Here is an 18780-nt window from a genome sequence, read left to right on the forward strand (position 1 = left end):
TCTTCTTTAATTACTCTTATTAGTTGTTCCTTGTTTCTTTTGTCCAAAAAAAAAAAAAAAAAAGGTTGTTCCTTGTTTCTTATTGTGGAATTGATTCTTACCATAGCTTCTATTCTAGCAAGAGAGATTTGCGTCTTTGTTCAACGATCATTATTCTATTCATATTATCTCCAACCTTTAAAGCACATCGTTTGGCCAAACCTTCTGACTCTCTCCAAGTCTTTCCTTCACTTCTACTCCACGTCATCGGCCACGTCACTCACATTTTTTTCTGAAGTGGCTTCTTCTTCTTCTTCTTCTTCAAAATAGTGTTTAATGGTGGTGATAAGATAGATGCCTTTAGTGTTGTTATCCCCAATGACATCACTTCACGCTACACCGACGAGCCTCACGCTTCGCCACTATTCGAACCGCACGAAGCTAACCTGCGCATCTACGTTATCACCACCTCCGACATGGAAACAGAGCCGGCGAGTTATCTCCGTCTCCTTCTTCCTCTCTCGTCTCCTCCTCCTCCCCACTAACAACGGTTCTCTTCAATTTCCACCAATTTCGATTGAATAAATCATTATTGATTCGAGTCTTACTCTTCTCAGTTTTTTTTTTTTTTTTGTATGTGGTTGATGATCAGATGCCATGGCTGGTACCTTAATTGATAAATATGTCAAGAGGTAACTTTTTTAGTCTTTTGATATCTCTCAACTTAGAGTTTGGAAATGCTTTGTGTGTAAAATTTTTTTATCTATAACGTAATAATAGGAAAAAACTTGATCCACTTGAAGCATATGTACCACCAGTGATTCTAGCTCAGCTACAGATTCAGGATCTTGGTAATTTTTTTCATGTGTTCTGTTCTTTAACTTCTTTGTTATATATTACAAACAACTAAATATATTTTATGATGTTGGAGAGGGATTTTTGAATGTGGAGAAACCTGAATTCGAGGCGTGTAGGCGCCAATTGCGGTCTGGTCCTGCTAGTTCTCTTCGTGTTAACATTCGAGCTGTAAGTTTTTCAAAGCTCACTCACAATTCTTGTTTTTCTATTTCTGTTTGATGATTTAAAATGTGTAATTGAAAAAACTCTATCAGGTTGCTCAGTATGCTTCAGATGATGGTTTTTCCAAAACTGCGACTGATGATGTTGATCGATGTTTAAGGTAACTCATGTTTCTTTTGTTTGCTTTAAGTTTACACAGCGAATGATGATGACCTATGACCTATGTCGGGTTTTGTTTTTGTTTTTTTTGGGGTGTAAAGAGCACTGGAAGAACTGGATTCGTTGTTTCTACGAGCGTCGAGGAAAGATTCAAAAGCAACTGTTGAACTGATGAAGTCTCAGCTTGGAACAGCGTTAACCGCTCTGGACAGGTAATAAGTACAATCAAGCATATAACACACAGCGTACCCACAGGAGAATGTTTTCTAACCGAGCTGAACTTGCAGCCTTCTACAAACGGTTCCTTCTCAAGTGCTTGATAAAGGGAAAGCTATGGTGAAAGTCTACAGATCAGCATCTGAACAAGATGCCGATGTTTCAGACTCCCCTGAGATACAGCAGCTCCAGTCCATACTGTGATTGACGTTTCAACACAGACTTTTTACTACCCCAAAGTAGTTGTCCATCTTACAACATTTTCTGATTTTATGTATATTCTGTATCCATGTTCAACATTTGCATATATTAAAAACCTGTTGGTAAAGTCAGCGACATGACATGATCTACAGGCACTTACCAGTTCAGTAGCAGTACGACAGGTTTTACCAATTCAGCATCTATAAAAACATATCGGCATATACTAAACATACAGCTATTCAGTTATGTGATGATGACACATTCATATTTCTCTATCAACTTATAACCATTTTATAGAAACATCCAACATCATTCTCTCTACCAACAAGCTAAGACAACTAAGATGTAAAATAGAACCAATTCTGGAGCACAAAATCCTTCGTGTTATCGTGTGTCTGTTGAGGATCGATCCATATGCAACTTTCTTCAGGTTTCAGTTATTGCCATCTTAGACTTCTAACTATATTGTTGCTGGGACTCTCAAACTCTAGATCTTAGAGTTATTCTATTTCTCCAAAAACAGGAGTTTGTGTCGTTAACATTAAAATTGTATTGTCTACAATGAGATTTTCTTGTCTTGTTGTAATAGATCTCTAATTGAGATAATTATAGGTAAAAAAGTAATATAGAATGTTAAAAATCACCTAACAAACCTCTGTGATTTCTGCACTAAATATTATATATAAAGGAATAGGCATCGGATTGAAAATGAAGTTTCAAATACATATATTCTATGTCTTCACATAACTTGATGATCTGAGGTTCTAAGTCCAAAGCCAAAACAGAGTCCATTCCTTTACCAGATGCATTACCCTTAAGAAGCTTGTGTGGGCTAAGGAGAAATGGAAACTCCTTGAGCTTGTTTTGTTCTTTGATTGTCATCGTCTTTGCTGCCTTGCCTTTCTGCAGTGTGCTGTCGTTGTTGATCCATTGTGCTTAAAAATCAGAATGATACAAACAAACCAAACTTGAATGGGTATTGGGCGTTCGACAAAGTGGACATTCTTGCTTCTCATTGCACCACTCCATAATGCAGCTCCTGCACATGATATATGACTTTTGAACATGAGTACAATGTTTCATTGTCCAATTTGGATTGTTGATTCTGTAATTTGAGTGAATATGTGTTGTCGATACAAGGTTCAACTTATCAAAGCAGTCTGAACGAACATCAAGACACTAAAATTCTTCCGAAAGGTATATTACCAACAAAATACATGACCACAAGGTGTGGCAGTTGGATGCTGACGGTTGCTTAAGCAGAGTGTGCATTTCCCTACTGCCTGCATCCACAGTACATAACAAGGTAAACATCTAACATCACAAGTGTAAAATATTAATTTTACCAAAACGAGAGAAAAATAACCCCATCTGGATTTTTAATACAGATAAGTCCCAAAGTAGGACTAACATATAACCTCATCTCACTAGAAACTAAATGTAGAGCGAGATCAGTCGGGTGGCCATCTACTCTTATCAGATATCATGAGACTACACTACCATTTGTTTTTCTTAATCACACCTATACAAAATAACCTTCGATTAAGGGTATGGATTTTACTAAGAGGTATGTGCCTCTCTTTCAAGTATATACCTTTTGTTCTTTTCCAACAATGATCCCTATTCAGGATATTAGCCATTTCAACGTAACAGAGGTTTCTAACTTGTTTATAATTAATTTACCTCCATAGTGGAAGCTGAATCGGAGGTGGACCAGTTTCCCTTTTCAGCTTCTGAGGTTATCAAATTTCCCTCTTCGTTTAAAACAGGTAACCCTCTTCCTGCAAGAGCAATACCGAAACTATATAGTTGGAATGTGAAAAAAGGTGATGCATAAAACGCAAAATATTTCAGCCTATGTTACCATCCTGTCTCATATTCCTTTCTGGAGAGCTGTGGTGCCAATTCAGATAATAATTTATTGAAACTTTAATATTAACAATCTCAGATATACATCCTCCACAAATATCCTTAATATTGGGAATTTCTACATCACTAAAATTGATAATGAAAAGACATAAAAGCCAGACCTCCTGAAGTTTGATAAGATCCTATGGATGCCTGCTGAACTGAGCTTGTGATAGATGATAAATTACTCCGACGCAATCCCTCAGCAGCAAGGATACACAACTGGACTAGAAGGAAAACCCCAAGAATTTGGTATCTGCTCAGCAAGACTTAAGGGAGTTCAGTTACTCTGTGATAGCGGTAGCTGTAGGTGGAAGAAGACAGAAAGATCATTACCTAGGTCTCTGATTCAGTTGCTTTCCTATGAAAACATAACGAACCCCTGATGCACGTTTCGATATATGGTAATACAAACCTGAAAAGAAACAAAGATTACAAGTTCAGAACATTGCAAAAACACTGTGCACACTACAAGTGTTAAAAGTTTCTAGCAAAGTTCACCTTCAAAGTAGAAGAGCATTAAATTGGCACGCAAAACGAGTTGTAAGACTTCACGAGCAACAGGGAGAACCTGAAAGCACAACCTTGGATAAAAATCCTTGCTACTAGTTGCTAGCACGAAAAGAAAAAACTGAACCATGATGATTAACACCTAAGAGGTTTACATTACCACAGGCCATCTCTGAATAGATCGGTACCACAATCTTTTAAGTCTATCTTTTAACCTAGATACTACAGAAGCCGAAGTTTCAAGTTGAGAAGAAGATGGAAGATCTATCATTGTTAGTGACTGGATATGACTACCACTCTCCCGGGGACTATCACCAAAAAACTCATCAGACTCGTCAAAGGTGACTGCTTGAGTGGCAGCTCGAGTGCTGCAAACAATTGCATTCATTTCAGCGATACTTCACTCACAAGAGTCAATTCTTCCATTGTAAACAAGAATAACAACAAAAAAAAAAGGCTATGAAACCTAATTCTGTCTGCAATATATGGAACTGCGGTCTGGTACAAAATGAACAAAGCACGCCTAGCTGGTGTAGGTGAGAGTCCATAAGGTCCTGAAACCTAAATAAGATTGTTCAACATCAGCAAAAAAAAAAAAAAAAAAAAAATCTTCCAACTAGGAGAACAAAGCCTGAGAAAGCAAAATGGGTTCCCTTAAAATGAATGAGATAAGAGTAAAAGCATAAAAAAAAAAAACCTGTATAATGTCACAGTATTCTTCTCCTAAAGTTTGCTGGCCTGAACCTGTGGTTAGAACATAGTAAAGCATCTGCCCAAGAAGCTTCATCTGAAAAACAACAACAACAACAGAAGCTCTCTCATCACAATTCTCATAGGAACTCCATAAAACTTGGTAATAGGAAGCTCTTTACCTCTTTCTGGTAAGCGAGAGCGATTCTTGTACCTAACGGTGATCGAAATTAGTGCAAAACTTGGGATAAAATCAATGCAATTGGAAGAGGATGATGAAACAGTTTTAGTACCGAAAAGGTGACGGAAGGCATCGCGGCAAGCTTCGTGGATGAAAGAAGCGTATTGATCGTCTTTCTCAGCAGCTCTCATAACCTCCGGCTGAGCTGCTAACGGGAATTGCCTGATTCCGCCGCTCGAACCGGGTTCATCCTGACCCGGACCCGATTCCCCACTAAGCCTCATCGTTTCTTCTTTTTTCGTGCTTCGATGGACTTAATTGCCGAATGAATGATGTTTATCGGCTTTTGATATTTCCAACTCAACCGAGGAAAAAAAAAAAATCCTTGTGGCTTAAGCGGTTTCTCCCTTCACTTGTTTCGGAAACCCAATCAGCGTTCGTTTCTGGTCGGTTAATTACAGATAATATCCTTATTGCTCAGGAGATGTTTCATGGTTTAAATACAAATTCTTGGTGTAAATCTGATTATCTGGCATTTAACGGATATGAGCAAGGCTTATAATCGCGTCGAATGGGATTTTTTAGAAGCGGTTATGGTCAAGATGGGATTTGATAGGAAATGGATTTCTTGGATCATGTGGTGTGTATCTTCGGTCTCCTATCAAGTCCTTCTTAATGGACAGCCTCGAGGCTTAATTAAGCCTCAGAGGGGTTTACGCCAGGGGATCCTTTATCTCCTTATCTGTTCATATTATATACGGAGGTTTTAATTGCCAATATTCAAAAGGCTGAAAGAGAGAGTAGAATTACGGGCATCAAGTTAGCCCGGGACTGTCCCACTGTCTCACATTTATTGTTTGCTGATGATAGTTTGTTTTTCTGTAAAGCAGAGGTGGCAGAATGTACTACGGTTATGGAAATTGTAAGGAACTATGGGGTAGCCTCGGGTCAAGAGGTGAATCTGGAGAAATCTTCCATTATGTTTGGGAAAAAAGTTTCACCTGAAAGTAGGATTCAACTAAAATCTGTTATGGGTATTTCCAAGGAAGGGGTATGGGCTCGTATTTGGGTATTCCTAAGAATCTTCAGGGTTCGAGAACTAAAGTTTTTAGTTATGTCAACGATCATTTGGACGATCGAGTGAATGGCTGGTCGGCAAAGTATTTATCGAAAGGTGGAAAGGAAGTTATGATTAAGTCGGTCGCGTTGGCTCTTCCAACCCATGTTATGTCTTGTTATAAACTGCCGCAGGAGTTAACGTCTAAGCTTACAAGTGCTATTTCACGTTTTTGGTGGAAATCTAACGATAAATCACGGGGATTGCATTGGGTAGCTTGGGATAAGGTGTGTAAGGACAAGTGCGACGGCGGGTTGGGCTTTCGTACATTAGAACAATTTACTGATGCAATGCTCGCTAAACAATATTGGCGGTTAATTCATTACCCGGAATCCCTAATGGCTCGGGTCATGCGAGGTAGATACTTTCGGAATAAACACCCTTTACAAGCTAACAAGCCTTATTCCCCCTCGTTTGCTTGGAGGAGTATTTACTCTACTCAAGGTTTGGTGAAATCTGGTGCAAGGTGGGCGATAGGTTCAGGCTGTCATGTTTCGGTATGGCGGGATCCATGGATACCGGATAATCAGCCAAGACCGGCTAATGGCAGAGGCCGATTGTTACACCCCAATTTAATGGTTAATCATTTGATTAATCCTATTACTAAGGAGTGGCATATGCCAATTCTTGAGGAGTTCATGGACCCGGCGGACATTCAGATTATTCTAGCTATGGGGATCAGTAAAGTCTACAAATCAGATAAGTTGATTTGGCACTATACTAAATCAGGAAAATATTCGGTAAAGTCGGGTCGGTTAGCACGTGAATTAATTACAGAGGTTGAATATGGGCCGTCTTGTACGACCCTTAGGGCACAGGCTTGGAAACTCGAGGTTCCCTCGAAGGTTCAACATTTTTTCTGGCAGATTGCCTCGGGTTCTCTTCCAGTGTTGGAACGACTTGCTCATCGGGGGGTTCGGTGCGATACCCTATGTAAACGATGTGATTCGGAGGTAGAGACTATCAATCACGCCCTATTTGAGTGTTCTCATTCTCGTCGGATCTGGGATTTATCTTCCGTTGACTTTACTCCTGGGGATTTTCCTTCTAGTTCCATATACACGAATCTAGACTTTATATTTTGGCGGGTGTCATCCCAGGCGGACGCTCCGAGTATACGTCTTCGCCTACCATGGATTGTCTGGTCAATTTGGAAAGATAGGAATAAAAAAGTTTTTCAGGGCTGTGAGGCAGAACCAGGCGAGGTTATTAATCAGGCGGACAATGATAAATTGTTATGGGAAGAGGCTAAGTCATTCTATTCGGCTGCCCTAGATCCCCTGCCTGCGGAGATTTGGGATCCGTCCCCCGTTGTCAGGTTGATGGTTCTTGGAAGGCGTCATATCCTTTTGTAGGTTTGGGTTGGTGGTTTTGTAATGGGGAGGATACCACGCAACTACTGGGAGCACGGAGTCAACATCGCAGTCCTTCCCCTCTGCATTCGGAGCTTCAGGCATTGATTTGGGCGATGGATTCTTTACTGTCGGCGGGGGTTGACTGTCAGAGCTTCGAGACGGATTGTGCAGAACTAGTGGCGATGGTGCAGTCTCGTGATGAATGGCCCGCTTTCTCCAACCTCTTGGACGATTTCAACGTTCTCCGACTATCCTTTCCATCCTTCCAGCTGTCAAGGATCCCACGGACGTCAAATATACGGGCGGATTGTCTGGCTCGTTCTTTGCGTTCTTTATCTTCTGAGATTTCTTTTGTAAACTCTTATCCTCCGGTTTGGGCAACCAATCTTGGAGTTATTTTCTAGATTAATGTTTGGTGAAAAAAAAAAAAATCCTGGTCCAATCGGTCCGGTTCGGAATTTTGGGTTTTTCGGTTAAAGTAAGAGGATTCCGAATTGAACCGAAAAAAAATTGACTTCGCAAGAAATATAAATTTGAATGAAAACAAGAAAAAATCCAACAACCACAATATGAGTTAACTAAACGTCATTTGTAGTATTTTTAATTGAATATTTACAATTAACGTTTTTATTTTATAATACTGAAAAAAATAATCTTCAGCTATATAAAATATACACCATCACATGATCACAAAATAAATATCTTATTCTTATAACTAAATAAATTCATAAACAAATGTAACGCCCCACAACTACTTCTCAAGTAGGCCTATGTCCATTCCTAGTTCATGTACTCACTCCCAACAATTAATTTTATTCTTTTGTTATTTAATATTTTTGAAATTTTTTGATGTTAAAACAACTAAGATATCTCCATTTGAAATTATTTTAAAATCTTAGTAACTTACATTACCATCACCTTTATACTTTTCTTAACCTTTCCACTCCTACCACTACAAAGTTCATTACCATTTTATACCTGAATACTTGAATCCATACCCTTTTCAAATGCTATATAGAATAAAATATTAAAATAATATGATAAAATTTTAAGATATAATATTGAATTTATTTTAAATAAATTGTAACACAATTTTTTTTTTTTTATAAATAAACTCTTTAAATTTGAAAAATAAAATAAGATACTAAAAACACTATTTAGAGAAACAATCCTAGCAAGTAGCAAGGATGATTTCGTTCTTGAAGTTAAATTGGTGGTCTTTTTATTGATTTTTGACTAATTACGGGGTTTGAGTTTTACAGGCAAAAAGAATAGCTAGAGTTACAATCAACACATGAGAAAGAATGATGATACTCATGTAGTAGCTATGTTAAGTAAAATAAAACTCAGTCAATATGCACAGACTGATTTAGAGGTGTGATCATAGAGCCTTTTGAAGAAGTTCATAGCCAGCTAAGTTCAAAGCTCCAAGAGGAGCAGTCCAGAAGAACCTTGGAACAGCGCCTTTGTAGAAAGCCAGAGGACCCTCATGTGTGAGAATGGAATAAGCAGCCATCCACATCGACAATTCTACGCCTTGTGGAGCAGTCATCATTCTAGTTTTAATCACATCGAATGGCGTTGTTAAGACAGCAGTGAAACCACCGGACAAGGCTCCAACCGCGATGGCCTCCCACGGCTCCAACTCTCTTCCTAATCGTCTCTCCACCACCTGTGAAACTCAATCCCCCAACCACATCAGATTTAATTACACAAAGACATGTGATTGTTCTGTTCTATCATGATTACCTTCTTTGATTGGTTGTAAAGTCCCATGCCAGCAACGTAGAACGGAACCTCGCGTAGTAGGGTAACACCAGTCCCACGAAAGAGTCCTTTGAGCCCATCTTGATGCCAGGTCGAAACTGTAGCTTCCACTATGTTATCAAACTGGTTAGCTTGTAACCGTTGTTTCAATACCTCACACGGTATTCGCAGTGTAGTCCCCAAAACGGTCCCAAGAAAAGACGCCATTGACTGAACCTACAAGAATCAAGAAGTAAAAAAAAAAGTCAAAGAATGAAACATGATGTAGCATGAAGTTAGCAATGAGCTATATTAATAACTAACTTGAATGTCGAGCAGAGAAGGAGCAACGAGCGGTAATGCCAATTTACTTGCTTCGTATATACTTGTTCGTAAACCATGGCTGAAATGTTGAAACAAGAGATTAGATTTATGATCACCAAAAAAGGCATAACTAGTCAGTCAGAGAGCATAGGAGATGAAACCTTGCAAATTGACCAACAACAGCAGGAACCGAGCCTTTGTATAAACCACGAGCACCAATCTCTGGAATCTTAGACAGTATCTCCACAAACGACAATGTTGTTGATGCTTGAACTTGTGTCTAATGATCCAAAACTAAATATAAGAGATAAAAAAACACTAAACAAGAACCTGAAGTGAGTCTAAGAGATGATAATAATACCTTGACAGTGTCCACTGGATGCATAAGAAAAGCAGAGAAAGCACATGAAATTCCTCCAGCTAATGCAGATTTAAGAAGATGACCAACATCTAATCCCACTCTTGTCCTAACAACAACTTCAGATTTACTCCTCCTACACATATCCCAAAAACCATATGTACTTTTAACTCTCAAAATGTTCCAAACTAAAAAAATACAAAGGTTACTATCCTCACCCAGTATCAAAGTGATTGTCTTTAGCCACAGCTTCATTGATCAAAGGAGATATATCAATATTGGATCTTGACGTAAAGCTTCCAACTTTGGCAAAATTTAAGCTGCCTGTGAAGAAGCTACACACATCTGGTCCATTCGTTGTATTGCGCAAACAAGGGTCAAGCTTTTGAGAGTTAAGAAACAAATCATTGAGGATAGAGACAAGTAGAGATTCAGGTGATACATGTTTTCTTCTCAGAGATTTATCCACCATTCTTGATTTCAGTGGATCTGTGGATAAACCTTGAAACCTAATCTGTTCTTCATTCGTCATTAGAAGAGGAAAAAAGAAGTGTGATTAAAGAGAAATAATGTGAGATTTGGTCAACGTTTGATCCCATCCAAAGTGTGGGTTTTTATCCTATTAGTTAGTATAAAACAAGGTTGCCTGTGAGGTGTTCGACGAAATGACTAAAGTAATCTAGCATAAATTGTAATTTAAGCTGTATAACCTTTACAGCTTCGAAGCTTCCGAGTATGATTCTCTTTATCTTATCTCATTCTCTCTCGAAACCTCATCTAAAACGATTATATTTAGATTTAAGGTGCTTTAATGAAAATGCACGTTAAAGTTTGGCTGCAACAATGGGGGGTATGGATAAGTCTTCTCTCTAAAACCTGTTAAGAAGACTCTTTGTCCTAGAAAAAGCTGTAAAGATAGATGATTTGAAAGCATGAAAAATATGCCAACGATTATCACCCTTCTCTCTCCACTGTGAAAGATCCAAAGATACGCATCAACTATTTTCCTCTCTATTTTGGTCTATCCGACCGACCTCTTAAGGAACTGTTTGAACCATTTGGCCGAATCTTTAGGATGACGTTTGAGCCCATCGAGAAAGTCAACATAGTAAAGACCAAACCTAGCAGTGTATCCACTTTCCCATTCAAAGTTGTCCATGAATGACCATGCGTAGTATCCTCTTACATCACAACCATCCATCCTATACAACATATTATTAGGTTTCATAACTTTCATTAACAAAAATGATCAACTTAAATTGATAATTAAATAGTTATCGTACGTCAGAATGATTAAAGATTAAACCCAAAGAAAAAAGATCAAGAACGAACACTATGGCTTTGTGAAGTTCTTCGAAGTGTGCCTTATGGTATTCAATCCTAACTGTGTCATTAAGTATCTCTTCTCTTGGTTTTGTACCATCATCATTTTCATGGATTCCTACAATCCAGTTATCAAAACGAGAACAATAAATAGTTGCATCAAATTGAAACAAAAAAATTATTAAATTTTCTAAAATCACTTCAGTAAGATAATTTGTAATAAAATAACTTTGGTTAATAATTGGCTAAAATTATTAATTATATATTTCTGTCGAACTCATGTTCCAAATAAGTGCTACGAAATTATATATGTTTTGTAGAGGTATATATGATGTAGTACTTAGAATAAGAATCCCTAGTTAAAAGTTTTGAGTACCAAACAAAAAAGCTTTCTAACCATTTTCTTTGATGTAGACAGGGATGTTATTGTATTTCTCCTTGACGTAGTTAAGAACTTTTCGCAAACCTTCCGGATATGACAATATTAAACCACTTCCAATCTGAGGAGAATTTTCAATAAATTAAATATCTTAAGATGATTATATGTGGCACTTAGCAATTAACAGCTATGAAAAATAAGTAAATTCGTACCCCATTTCCAATGATGTGACCACTGTGGTCAGTCACTGTTTCAATAACATATTATAAACCTTGTTTTAGTTTACCATATCCAACCTTAATTAAAGTTAGTATGGAACGGTCGTCAGTCTTTAGTAATTTACTTAGCATTACGTACGTTTTCTTTCGACGTGATTGTCAGTTCTGCACCGAGGCTTTTCAGGGTCGATGTGAGGAAGAAGAGTTGCGAAGCGTGCTGTATAGTAATTTATTCCGACATAATCCGTTGAATTTTTTAACAGTTTTGACTGTTCTGCAGTAAACGAAGGTAATTTATCTCTTGCATATTTTTTAACAATCTCCGGATAATCTCCGTGAATGAGTGGATCAAGATGCCTACATTCATAAGAGAACAAAAATTAATATCACAAGTAGATAGAAATGATGAAAATCATTAAAAAAAAAAAAAAAAAAAAAACAAAATTAAGCTTAGATAAATTACCATCCAATTTCAAAGGCAAGAGCTCGTTCAACTGCTTCTTTATCCTCGCTAGAGTCTGAATTATAAGGCTCATGCCATATTGGTGCCAATACTATACCAATTTTACTGTCATGAGAAAAAATTTTGCATTTTCGGAATTCATCTACTGCAACAGCATGAGCAAGAAGAATGTGATGTGAAACAATGTAAGGCTCAGTGCTCGAGTCGCCAGCGTGACTTTTTTCATTTACCCAACTCGAGCATCGTCCAGGCGCCTTGTTACCATTATCGTAACTTGCAATAGCCATGATGTATGGTTCATTGATAGTTGCCCACAACTTCACTTTCTCACCAAATTCTTCGAAACAAATTCTTGCGAAATCTCGAAAATCTTCTCTATATTTTCTCAATAAAATATAACATCAGTTGTTTTTGTTGAATAACATTATATATATGGTGTCTAAGAATATATGTTAATTAGGCTTACACAATTTTAGGGCTTAAAAAACCATCATATTCGTCGTCCAAAGATTGTGGATGGTCCCAATGATATAGCGTCATTGAAGGTTGTATGCCTTGATGTTTATCAGATTTTTATAATTTGGTAAGCGACAACTACTTTTATATTATGATTTAATTGCATTACTTGAGTTATAAACCATACCTTTTATTTAATTATAGAATTTTAACTTAATTACTGGTGTAATGATCTTACCATTAGCAAGAAGTTCGTCTATGAGATCCTTGTAGAATTGTACACCTTCTTTGTTTACTCCATCTTTTAGCTTTCCACCTATAGACAAATGACAATTCACCACAAAATAATTAACCTATTCACTGGAAGGTACTAACAAACTTTAATTTTGTTTAATAGAGTATCACTTAATTAGAATGCCATTGGAAAATAAGTAAACCTAATTATCTCATTAACGGTAAAACAGTCATATATAGTTTTAAAGACCGGATAGTTTAACGAGTTGTTTTACGCGTAAACCTAATTATCTGTATATAATTCTACGAGTTGGTCCACCAAATTTTGACTGATGCTTGCTAAACAGTGGACCGGATAGTCTATTTTGACATATACAGATATACGTCAAATTGCATTAATAAGATAATAAAATCATTTAATCTGTCTAACTATTATAATATTGACTTTGGAGTAACACATACTCATATTCATAAATAAATATTCCATCAAATAAGTTCATAATTAATTGTTCTATTAAAATTAAAGAGATAATTTTATCAACAACTGAGACAGGTTTGCCGACATAAAAAAAAAAGAAAAATAAAAAAAGAAAAGAAAAAATAAAGAGGTGTAAAACTTACTAGGAATTAATCTGGACCACGAGATTGAGAATCGGAAAGAGTCCATGTTTATCTCCTTCATCAATTTTATGTCATCCTGTTTTGTATTTGTCGTATTAGTAAAAAAAATATCGACTAACCAACACAAAAAAAAAAAAAAAAAAAAAAAAAAAAAAAAATGATAACTAGTACAGATATACGAGTGCAAACGTAAGTAGAGTATGAGTCTACCAATACTTTCAAGAAAATATATAGTTTGATAGGATGCATGCATATATGATTCTAAGTGTACCTTGTAACGATGATAAAAATCAATTGCTACATCTCCATTATGCATTTTGGTCATTTCTGCAGTCAATGAATTTATAAAATAATCATAAGTTTTTCGTCCCTATTCGCAAGTAATAATTCAGTAGAAATGTCAAATGTGGTATTGGTTGGTATAGGGGCTACATAGATTTTTTGTAATTCGATCGACAGACCTGGATAAGTGTGGCTGAAATGGTCCCATATACTCGGAGACTTGCCCCCTTCATTCGTTGCACCTTCGTACTGCATACAAATTTATATAGACATATTTCCTCTTATATAGCTAGGATTTGTTTTTTTTTTCTATCTTAATTTTAATAACTGAAAACAAATTAAATAAGATAATAGATTAAGAAAAAAAGTTATGAGCTTGTTAAATTAGGGTTTGTTATGAGTTTTCTATTCAAAACCAATTGGTAATGAGTGGAAAAACACTAACTGTTTATATATCATCTGATGATTTCTCTAACTATTACACTAACATGCTTTTTGATCATACATTTTTTAGAGAACAGTAGAGTAGAAATAGAATACGTATACTACTATGGAGACTAAGGAGAGAGGTAATGAATCTGATGACCACCCAAAGTTGGTTTAAATAACAAACCATGAACAGTTTGACAATGAAAGGAGATTATTTGTAATTAAATATCTAATTTGGAAATACAAAAAATCTTAATTAAATAAATAATTAAATAGTCATTTGTGCCTTATGATTACTTTCATACTTATTTTTTAATCTAAAATTACTCAGACCAAATTCCAAATTAACTATTAACCGTCGTCTCTTTAATTTTTCTCCATGCATAATATTTTTTTCCTTAAAATCAACACAAATTCCATTGTTTATCAAATTTTTGTGAACACTATGTGTTAATAAAACTAGAGTGAACATGTTTACAAAATAACAAAAGCAAATTCTCATATTAACCCTTTTAATAGATATAATCAAGGAGATCAATCAATCATTTGGAGAATTCAATTAGTTTGTCATTCTATAATTTTCATTAAAAGGAAAAAACAAATAGTAAACAAAACTAATATTAAAATAACAAAATAATATTTAAATAATTAATGAAATGATGATGATACTCCCTTTATTAGTTATTCGTAGAAAGAAAAAAAACAAAAACTGAAACTACTTACGTCGAGATCTATAGACGTCAGTCGTGAGCAACTGAGTATAGATAAAATATTTTATTTTCCATGCAGTTAGATTGAAACTCGAAGGGCCGTTCACATTAAAATCTAGCTGTTCCGATTAAGTTTTTATGGTTCACCTTCCTTTCATACTAAAACGAGCGTGTTTTGTAATTTCTTGTGTCAATACTATAGAACATACGAATTTAAATCCGAGTAATAACACAAAAGTTATACTAATTAAGATAAATGACTAATTATAAGTAGTATTCACTTAAAAAAAACACATAAGTTACTAAGTAATTACAGGTACTCCATATAATAGAGCATTTTCTAGAACTAAAATATTTATTTTCAGTTGGCTTAACAGAAATCTCAAACAACAAATGAAATAACGTTTAAACTACTTGTTTTATGTCAAAGATATGAATTAGCAAAAATGTTAAGTTAACTGCGAAATTACAAAGTTTCTTCTACGTTATGGATCAAAGTCGTATAAACACATAGCCCTTTGCTAATATATAGATTGCTTATCAAAACTATCAATTTCTTTTTACCTGAAACGATGAACCAGCCGTTCCAAAAATGAAACCATCTGGAAAACTTTGTCTATCAAGTGTTGGGGAATCAATCGTTTTTGCCATTTTTTGCTCTCTCCGTTTTTATTTTTTTTGGTTTTTGTGAGTTTTGAAGTGATATCGACAGAAGAGATTTGCTCCACCATATATAGAAGATTACCCTCATCACTATACGTTATCTACGTGGAAATATTGGACATGTATATAACATTTTTTTCCTTTTTTGGTGTGATGACATACATACATATCTAGATAGGGAGAGAACTCATTAGTATTTTTGAAATAAATTCTAATATTTCTTTCTCTTTCTGTACACCAACCAAAATATATCTTTCCACGTAAAGACTAATTTCGTTTGGATATTCTTCCATTTCTCGGCTCTTAGGGTTGTACATTAAATATTAGTATATATAACCAGTTATAAGGCTGAAGAGTTTTTTTTTTGTTGTACATCGTCTTCTCTGAATATTTCCATGATTACGGATCAGATTCACATATATGTATTATTTTTATTTTTTTCACATATATGTGTTACATCTTTTTTACCGAGGTCAAAATATTTATCATGTATATTAATATATGTATAGGCCTATACATATGTGTGTGCAAATTAATGTTGGCGTGGAATGTGTGGTTAACATCATGATCGCTACATTCACTATTAGCATATCGTACGAAAAGTAAAACTACTTCGTGGAACAATAATAAGCACATCTGTAACTTAACGATGTATAGTGAACCATCTAAACCATTTTTTTTGAATTTTATGTTTTTGAAATATTCATTAGGGGCAAAAGAGTACATAGTGTCAATTTACAAAAGCTCTGTATCACTAATTTACAAATATACATGATAAATCCAACTTTTGAAATTGGTCTCCACACTTATGCAACTCGAATCTTTGCAAAGATCTTTACGCTACTGAGAAGTCACTGTCAAAATCTGTGCTATGAATTAATCTACGGACGACCTTGCTGCAAACTACAAACACATGATTCTCGATAAACAACAGTGAGTTCCTCACTTGTAGCACTCTCCTGATTAGCTTAATAACCAATATAAATGCCTAAAAACAACCAGAACACAATAACAAAGTAAGTCTAAACATTCTAGGATGCAGTAAATCTTCGGATTATCAACATCAACGCTACGATCAACCGATTCTTCTTGAACTCTCCCAGGCCCAGAGATCAATGGACTGATAATAAGAAAAATGCCCACGAAGAGGAGTACCATGCATGCATGAGAATAACTAAGCCAGGAGTTCACTTGGATGGAGGACCGTGGAACACGGCGGGATGCGGATGGTGAGCGGAGCGTCTAAAACTGTGCCGGAGATGCACACAGGTCTGGTGTGAAGTAGTTTATAACCGGAAGAGCTACGTACCATTAACAAGCTCACTTCTCACATGTGTAACGTAAGTTTTTTTTGGATAATAAAAAATAAATAGAATATTTTTTTTTTGTTTCGATAATAAGTATACTATGCGTCTCCTTTTATTACAAAAATCGTGCTTATATCATTTGTTCGGTATGATTGTAATTTTACAGGATCTTTCATGAAAACAAGTCTCTTTATAGTATCTAATTTTGGGCAATGAAGTTGTTGGTTTTCTTATTTTCTTTTTTTTTTTTTGTGTGACAAAACATATAATATTCACTATTGTTTGTGTTTAGAGTTTTGTATTATTGATTAGTAATGTAGTTTGTGGGATTATCGACTCTAAAGTGCATATATGTTAACAAAATACTTAAACCAAGTCGTTTTGATACGTAAATCTCGCCATCTGTGTTCGAGTAGCATTAGCCAAGAGATTCAAAATTTAACATGATTTAATTTCTCCCGCTTCAGAAGATTAGTCTTTGGGCCTCGAAAGTTTTTGGAATCACTTTTGAATTATAAAAAAAAAATTTACATAAACTGTTGAGATGCATATTTTGAGTTTCTAAATCCATTTTTAACGCTTATATTCATGGTTGGTTTGATTTTATAATACAATATAGTTTTTCATGTAATTACAGTAAATTTATTAAATTTGTAAAAAGTATGGAATGATTAATCAGTGTATCACACATGTCCCAGCTTAATAACAAATACACTCCCTCCAGTTTATAATGGGGTCATTGTGATATATTTTAAAGTAAATTAAGTAAACTTTGAACTGTACGTGTAGATTCCTATATATTAAATAAGTAAATAATAACTTCATTTCAATGAAAAATTGGTTCAGGTGTATTAGGAAATTTAGTATAATAGATTATAAAGATAGAACGACACTTTTATGTGAAACAGAAAAAAATATAACTTAAACAATTAAAACTAGAACATATAATAATATTATTTTTAAACCAAAATTATTACAAAATATGAATGAGTCAGCTGGACCATTGTGAAACTATTATTTCCTCAAATGGTCGGTCCCATATATTGATAAGTTCTCACAAGATTGAGAGAGATACGTATGGTGTCAATGGCACGAAAGGTGTGTGGGGGTACATATTTACTTTGAAATTGGGAGACGACAACAACAAAAACGTGGCTACTCAATTCTCTAGAAAACAACAAAATTGTCGTTGCTCCTCCTCCTCCTCCTCTCTCTAATTGTCGTTGCTCATTAAAAAGGTAAACAAAAAGGCACCCTTCCTTCTTTCTCTCTGTCTTCTCTGTTTTGAGACCCTCTATTGGTTAGTTTTCTGCTCACCGTATGAACTATGATGGATTTAATTTTTTGTTTCTTCCGATCCCATCGGATTGTTTTGGTTAGTCTTTGAATCGAACTATCGAGTATTGAATTGATTAATGGGTTAATTTCGTTGTTTAGTTGTAGAGTAAAATACTTTATTCTGCACCTGCTTCCTTTGATTTCAGCTGGTGGGGTTGTCCAAGTTTAACTCTTTTTCTTTTTAAAAGCTGTATTATTGGAGCAACGACAATTAGAGAGAGGAGGAGGAAGAAGGGAGATAACCAGAATTAATTTTTGGTATGACATGGTTAACAGAAAACTGAAAATTTTTATATTAAAAATTAATAATTAATTAGATTACTGGGACAAAATTTGAATTTTGATTTTGTTGAAAATTCGCGGATATAAAAATAACAACACTTATTGTTTTGGGTTTTATATGACACATCTTTATTATTTGGTGTATTTTGATTCCAATCCAAAACAATTGGGTATTAAACGTCCATATACAAATAACTTCTGATTTTTTTAACAATTTTTTCCTCTCTTAATTGTTACACTAACTATTGCAAGAAAATAGATTTCTGTATTCGACAAAAGATCTCTTAGTACGTCTCATCAACCTTTTAAAT

At 35.3% G+C, this 18780-nt stretch overlaps 4 protein-coding genes and 2 long non-coding RNA genes across 11 annotated transcripts; 3 read left to right on the plus strand and 3 right to left on the minus strand.

Moving 5' to 3' along the window:
* The first annotated feature begins 41 nt into the window (after positions 1-41).
* LOC104752262 (uncharacterized) lies at positions 42-1702 on the plus strand. Its single transcript, XM_010474359.3, has 7 exons — positions 42-529; positions 632-671; positions 760-830; positions 911-1005; positions 1092-1159; positions 1260-1370; positions 1446-1702. Exons 1-7 carry the CDS (start codon positions 334-336, stop codon positions 1576-1578), a joined length of 714 nt encoding a protein of 237 aa, XP_010472661.1. The 5' UTR covers positions 42-333; the 3' UTR covers positions 1579-1702.
* Positions 1703-2083: 381 nt separating this feature from the next.
* Positions 2084-5368, minus strand: LOC104752263 (peroxisome biogenesis factor 10). 3 transcript variants are annotated; one of them, XR_015583415.1, is made up of 11 exons: positions 4977-5335; positions 4866-4897; positions 4691-4780; positions 4460-4554; positions 4154-4361; positions 3985-4054; positions 3820-3898; positions 3606-3752; positions 3259-3356; positions 2782-2858; positions 2084-2614 (listed from the first exon to the last, which is right to left on the minus strand). XR_015583415.1 is itself a non-coding variant. In XM_010474362.3 (11 exons), exons 1-11 carry the CDS (start codon positions 5146-5148, stop codon positions 2512-2514), a joined length of 1158 nt encoding a protein of 385 aa, XP_010472664.1. In that variant the 5' UTR covers positions 5149-5368; the 3' UTR covers positions 2084-2511. The 3 variants fall into 3 exon arrangements, 1 of the variants encoding a protein (XP_010472664.1); XR_015583416.1 differs by having other exon boundaries at positions 4149-4361; XM_010474362.3 differs by having other exon boundaries at positions 3606-3739; positions 4977-5368.
* Positions 5369-8535: 3167 nt separating this feature from the next.
* Positions 8536-10394, minus strand: LOC104752264 (uncharacterized). The gene is given in 7 exon segments (XM_010474363.3): positions 8536-8721; positions 8724-9008; positions 9086-9319; positions 9407-9485; positions 9568-9686; positions 9768-9900; positions 9983-10394. Coding segments are annotated over 7 exon segments (1203 nt in total). The 5' UTR covers positions 10297-10394; the 3' UTR covers positions 8536-8682.
* A 143-nt stretch (positions 10395-10537) lies between these two features.
* LOC147926009 (beta-glucosidase 30-like) lies at positions 10538-15833 on the minus strand. Of its 2 annotated transcripts, none has more exons than XM_087489796.1 (12): positions 15444-15833; positions 13920-13989; positions 13730-13785; positions 13459-13534; positions 12842-12919; positions 12614-12701; positions 12148-12522; positions 11824-12041; positions 11679-11713; positions 11485-11587; positions 11097-11205; positions 10538-10966 (listed from the first exon to the last, which is right to left on the minus strand). In XM_087489796.1, the coding sequence occupies exons 1-12, from the start codon at positions 15528-15530 to the stop codon at positions 10786-10788; spliced, it is 1476 nt and encodes a 491-aa protein (XP_087345922.1). In that variant the 5' UTR covers positions 15531-15833; the 3' UTR covers positions 10538-10785. The 2 variants fall into 2 exon arrangements, with proteins under 2 accessions (XP_087345922.1, XP_087345923.1); XM_087489797.1 differs by having other exon boundaries at positions 11048-11205.
* A 642-nt stretch (positions 15834-16475) lies between these two features.
* LOC147926010 (uncharacterized) lies at positions 16476-17082 on the plus strand. Its single transcript, XR_015583422.1, has 2 exons — positions 16476-16882; positions 17016-17082. It is a non-coding gene; the product is annotated as an uncharacterized LOC147926010 (long non-coding RNA).
* Positions 17083-17922: 840 nt separating this feature from the next.
* Positions 17923-18683, plus strand: LOC147926011 (uncharacterized). Of its 3 annotated transcripts, none has more exons than XR_015583419.1 (2): positions 17923-18087; positions 18376-18683. It is a non-coding gene; the product is annotated as an uncharacterized LOC147926011 (long non-coding RNA). The 3 variants fall into 3 exon arrangements; XR_015583421.1 differs by having other exon boundaries at positions 17950-18149; XR_015583420.1 differs by having other exon boundaries at positions 17954-18087; positions 18334-18683.
* Positions 18684-18780: the final 97 nt, after the last annotated feature.

Source organism: Camelina sativa, chromosome 16 (assembly GCF_030686135.1).
Source record: "Camelina sativa cultivar CO46 ecotype springtype chromosome 16, ASM3068613v1".
Lineage (NCBI taxonomy): Eukaryota > Viridiplantae > Streptophyta > Magnoliopsida > Brassicales > Brassicaceae > Camelina > Camelina sativa.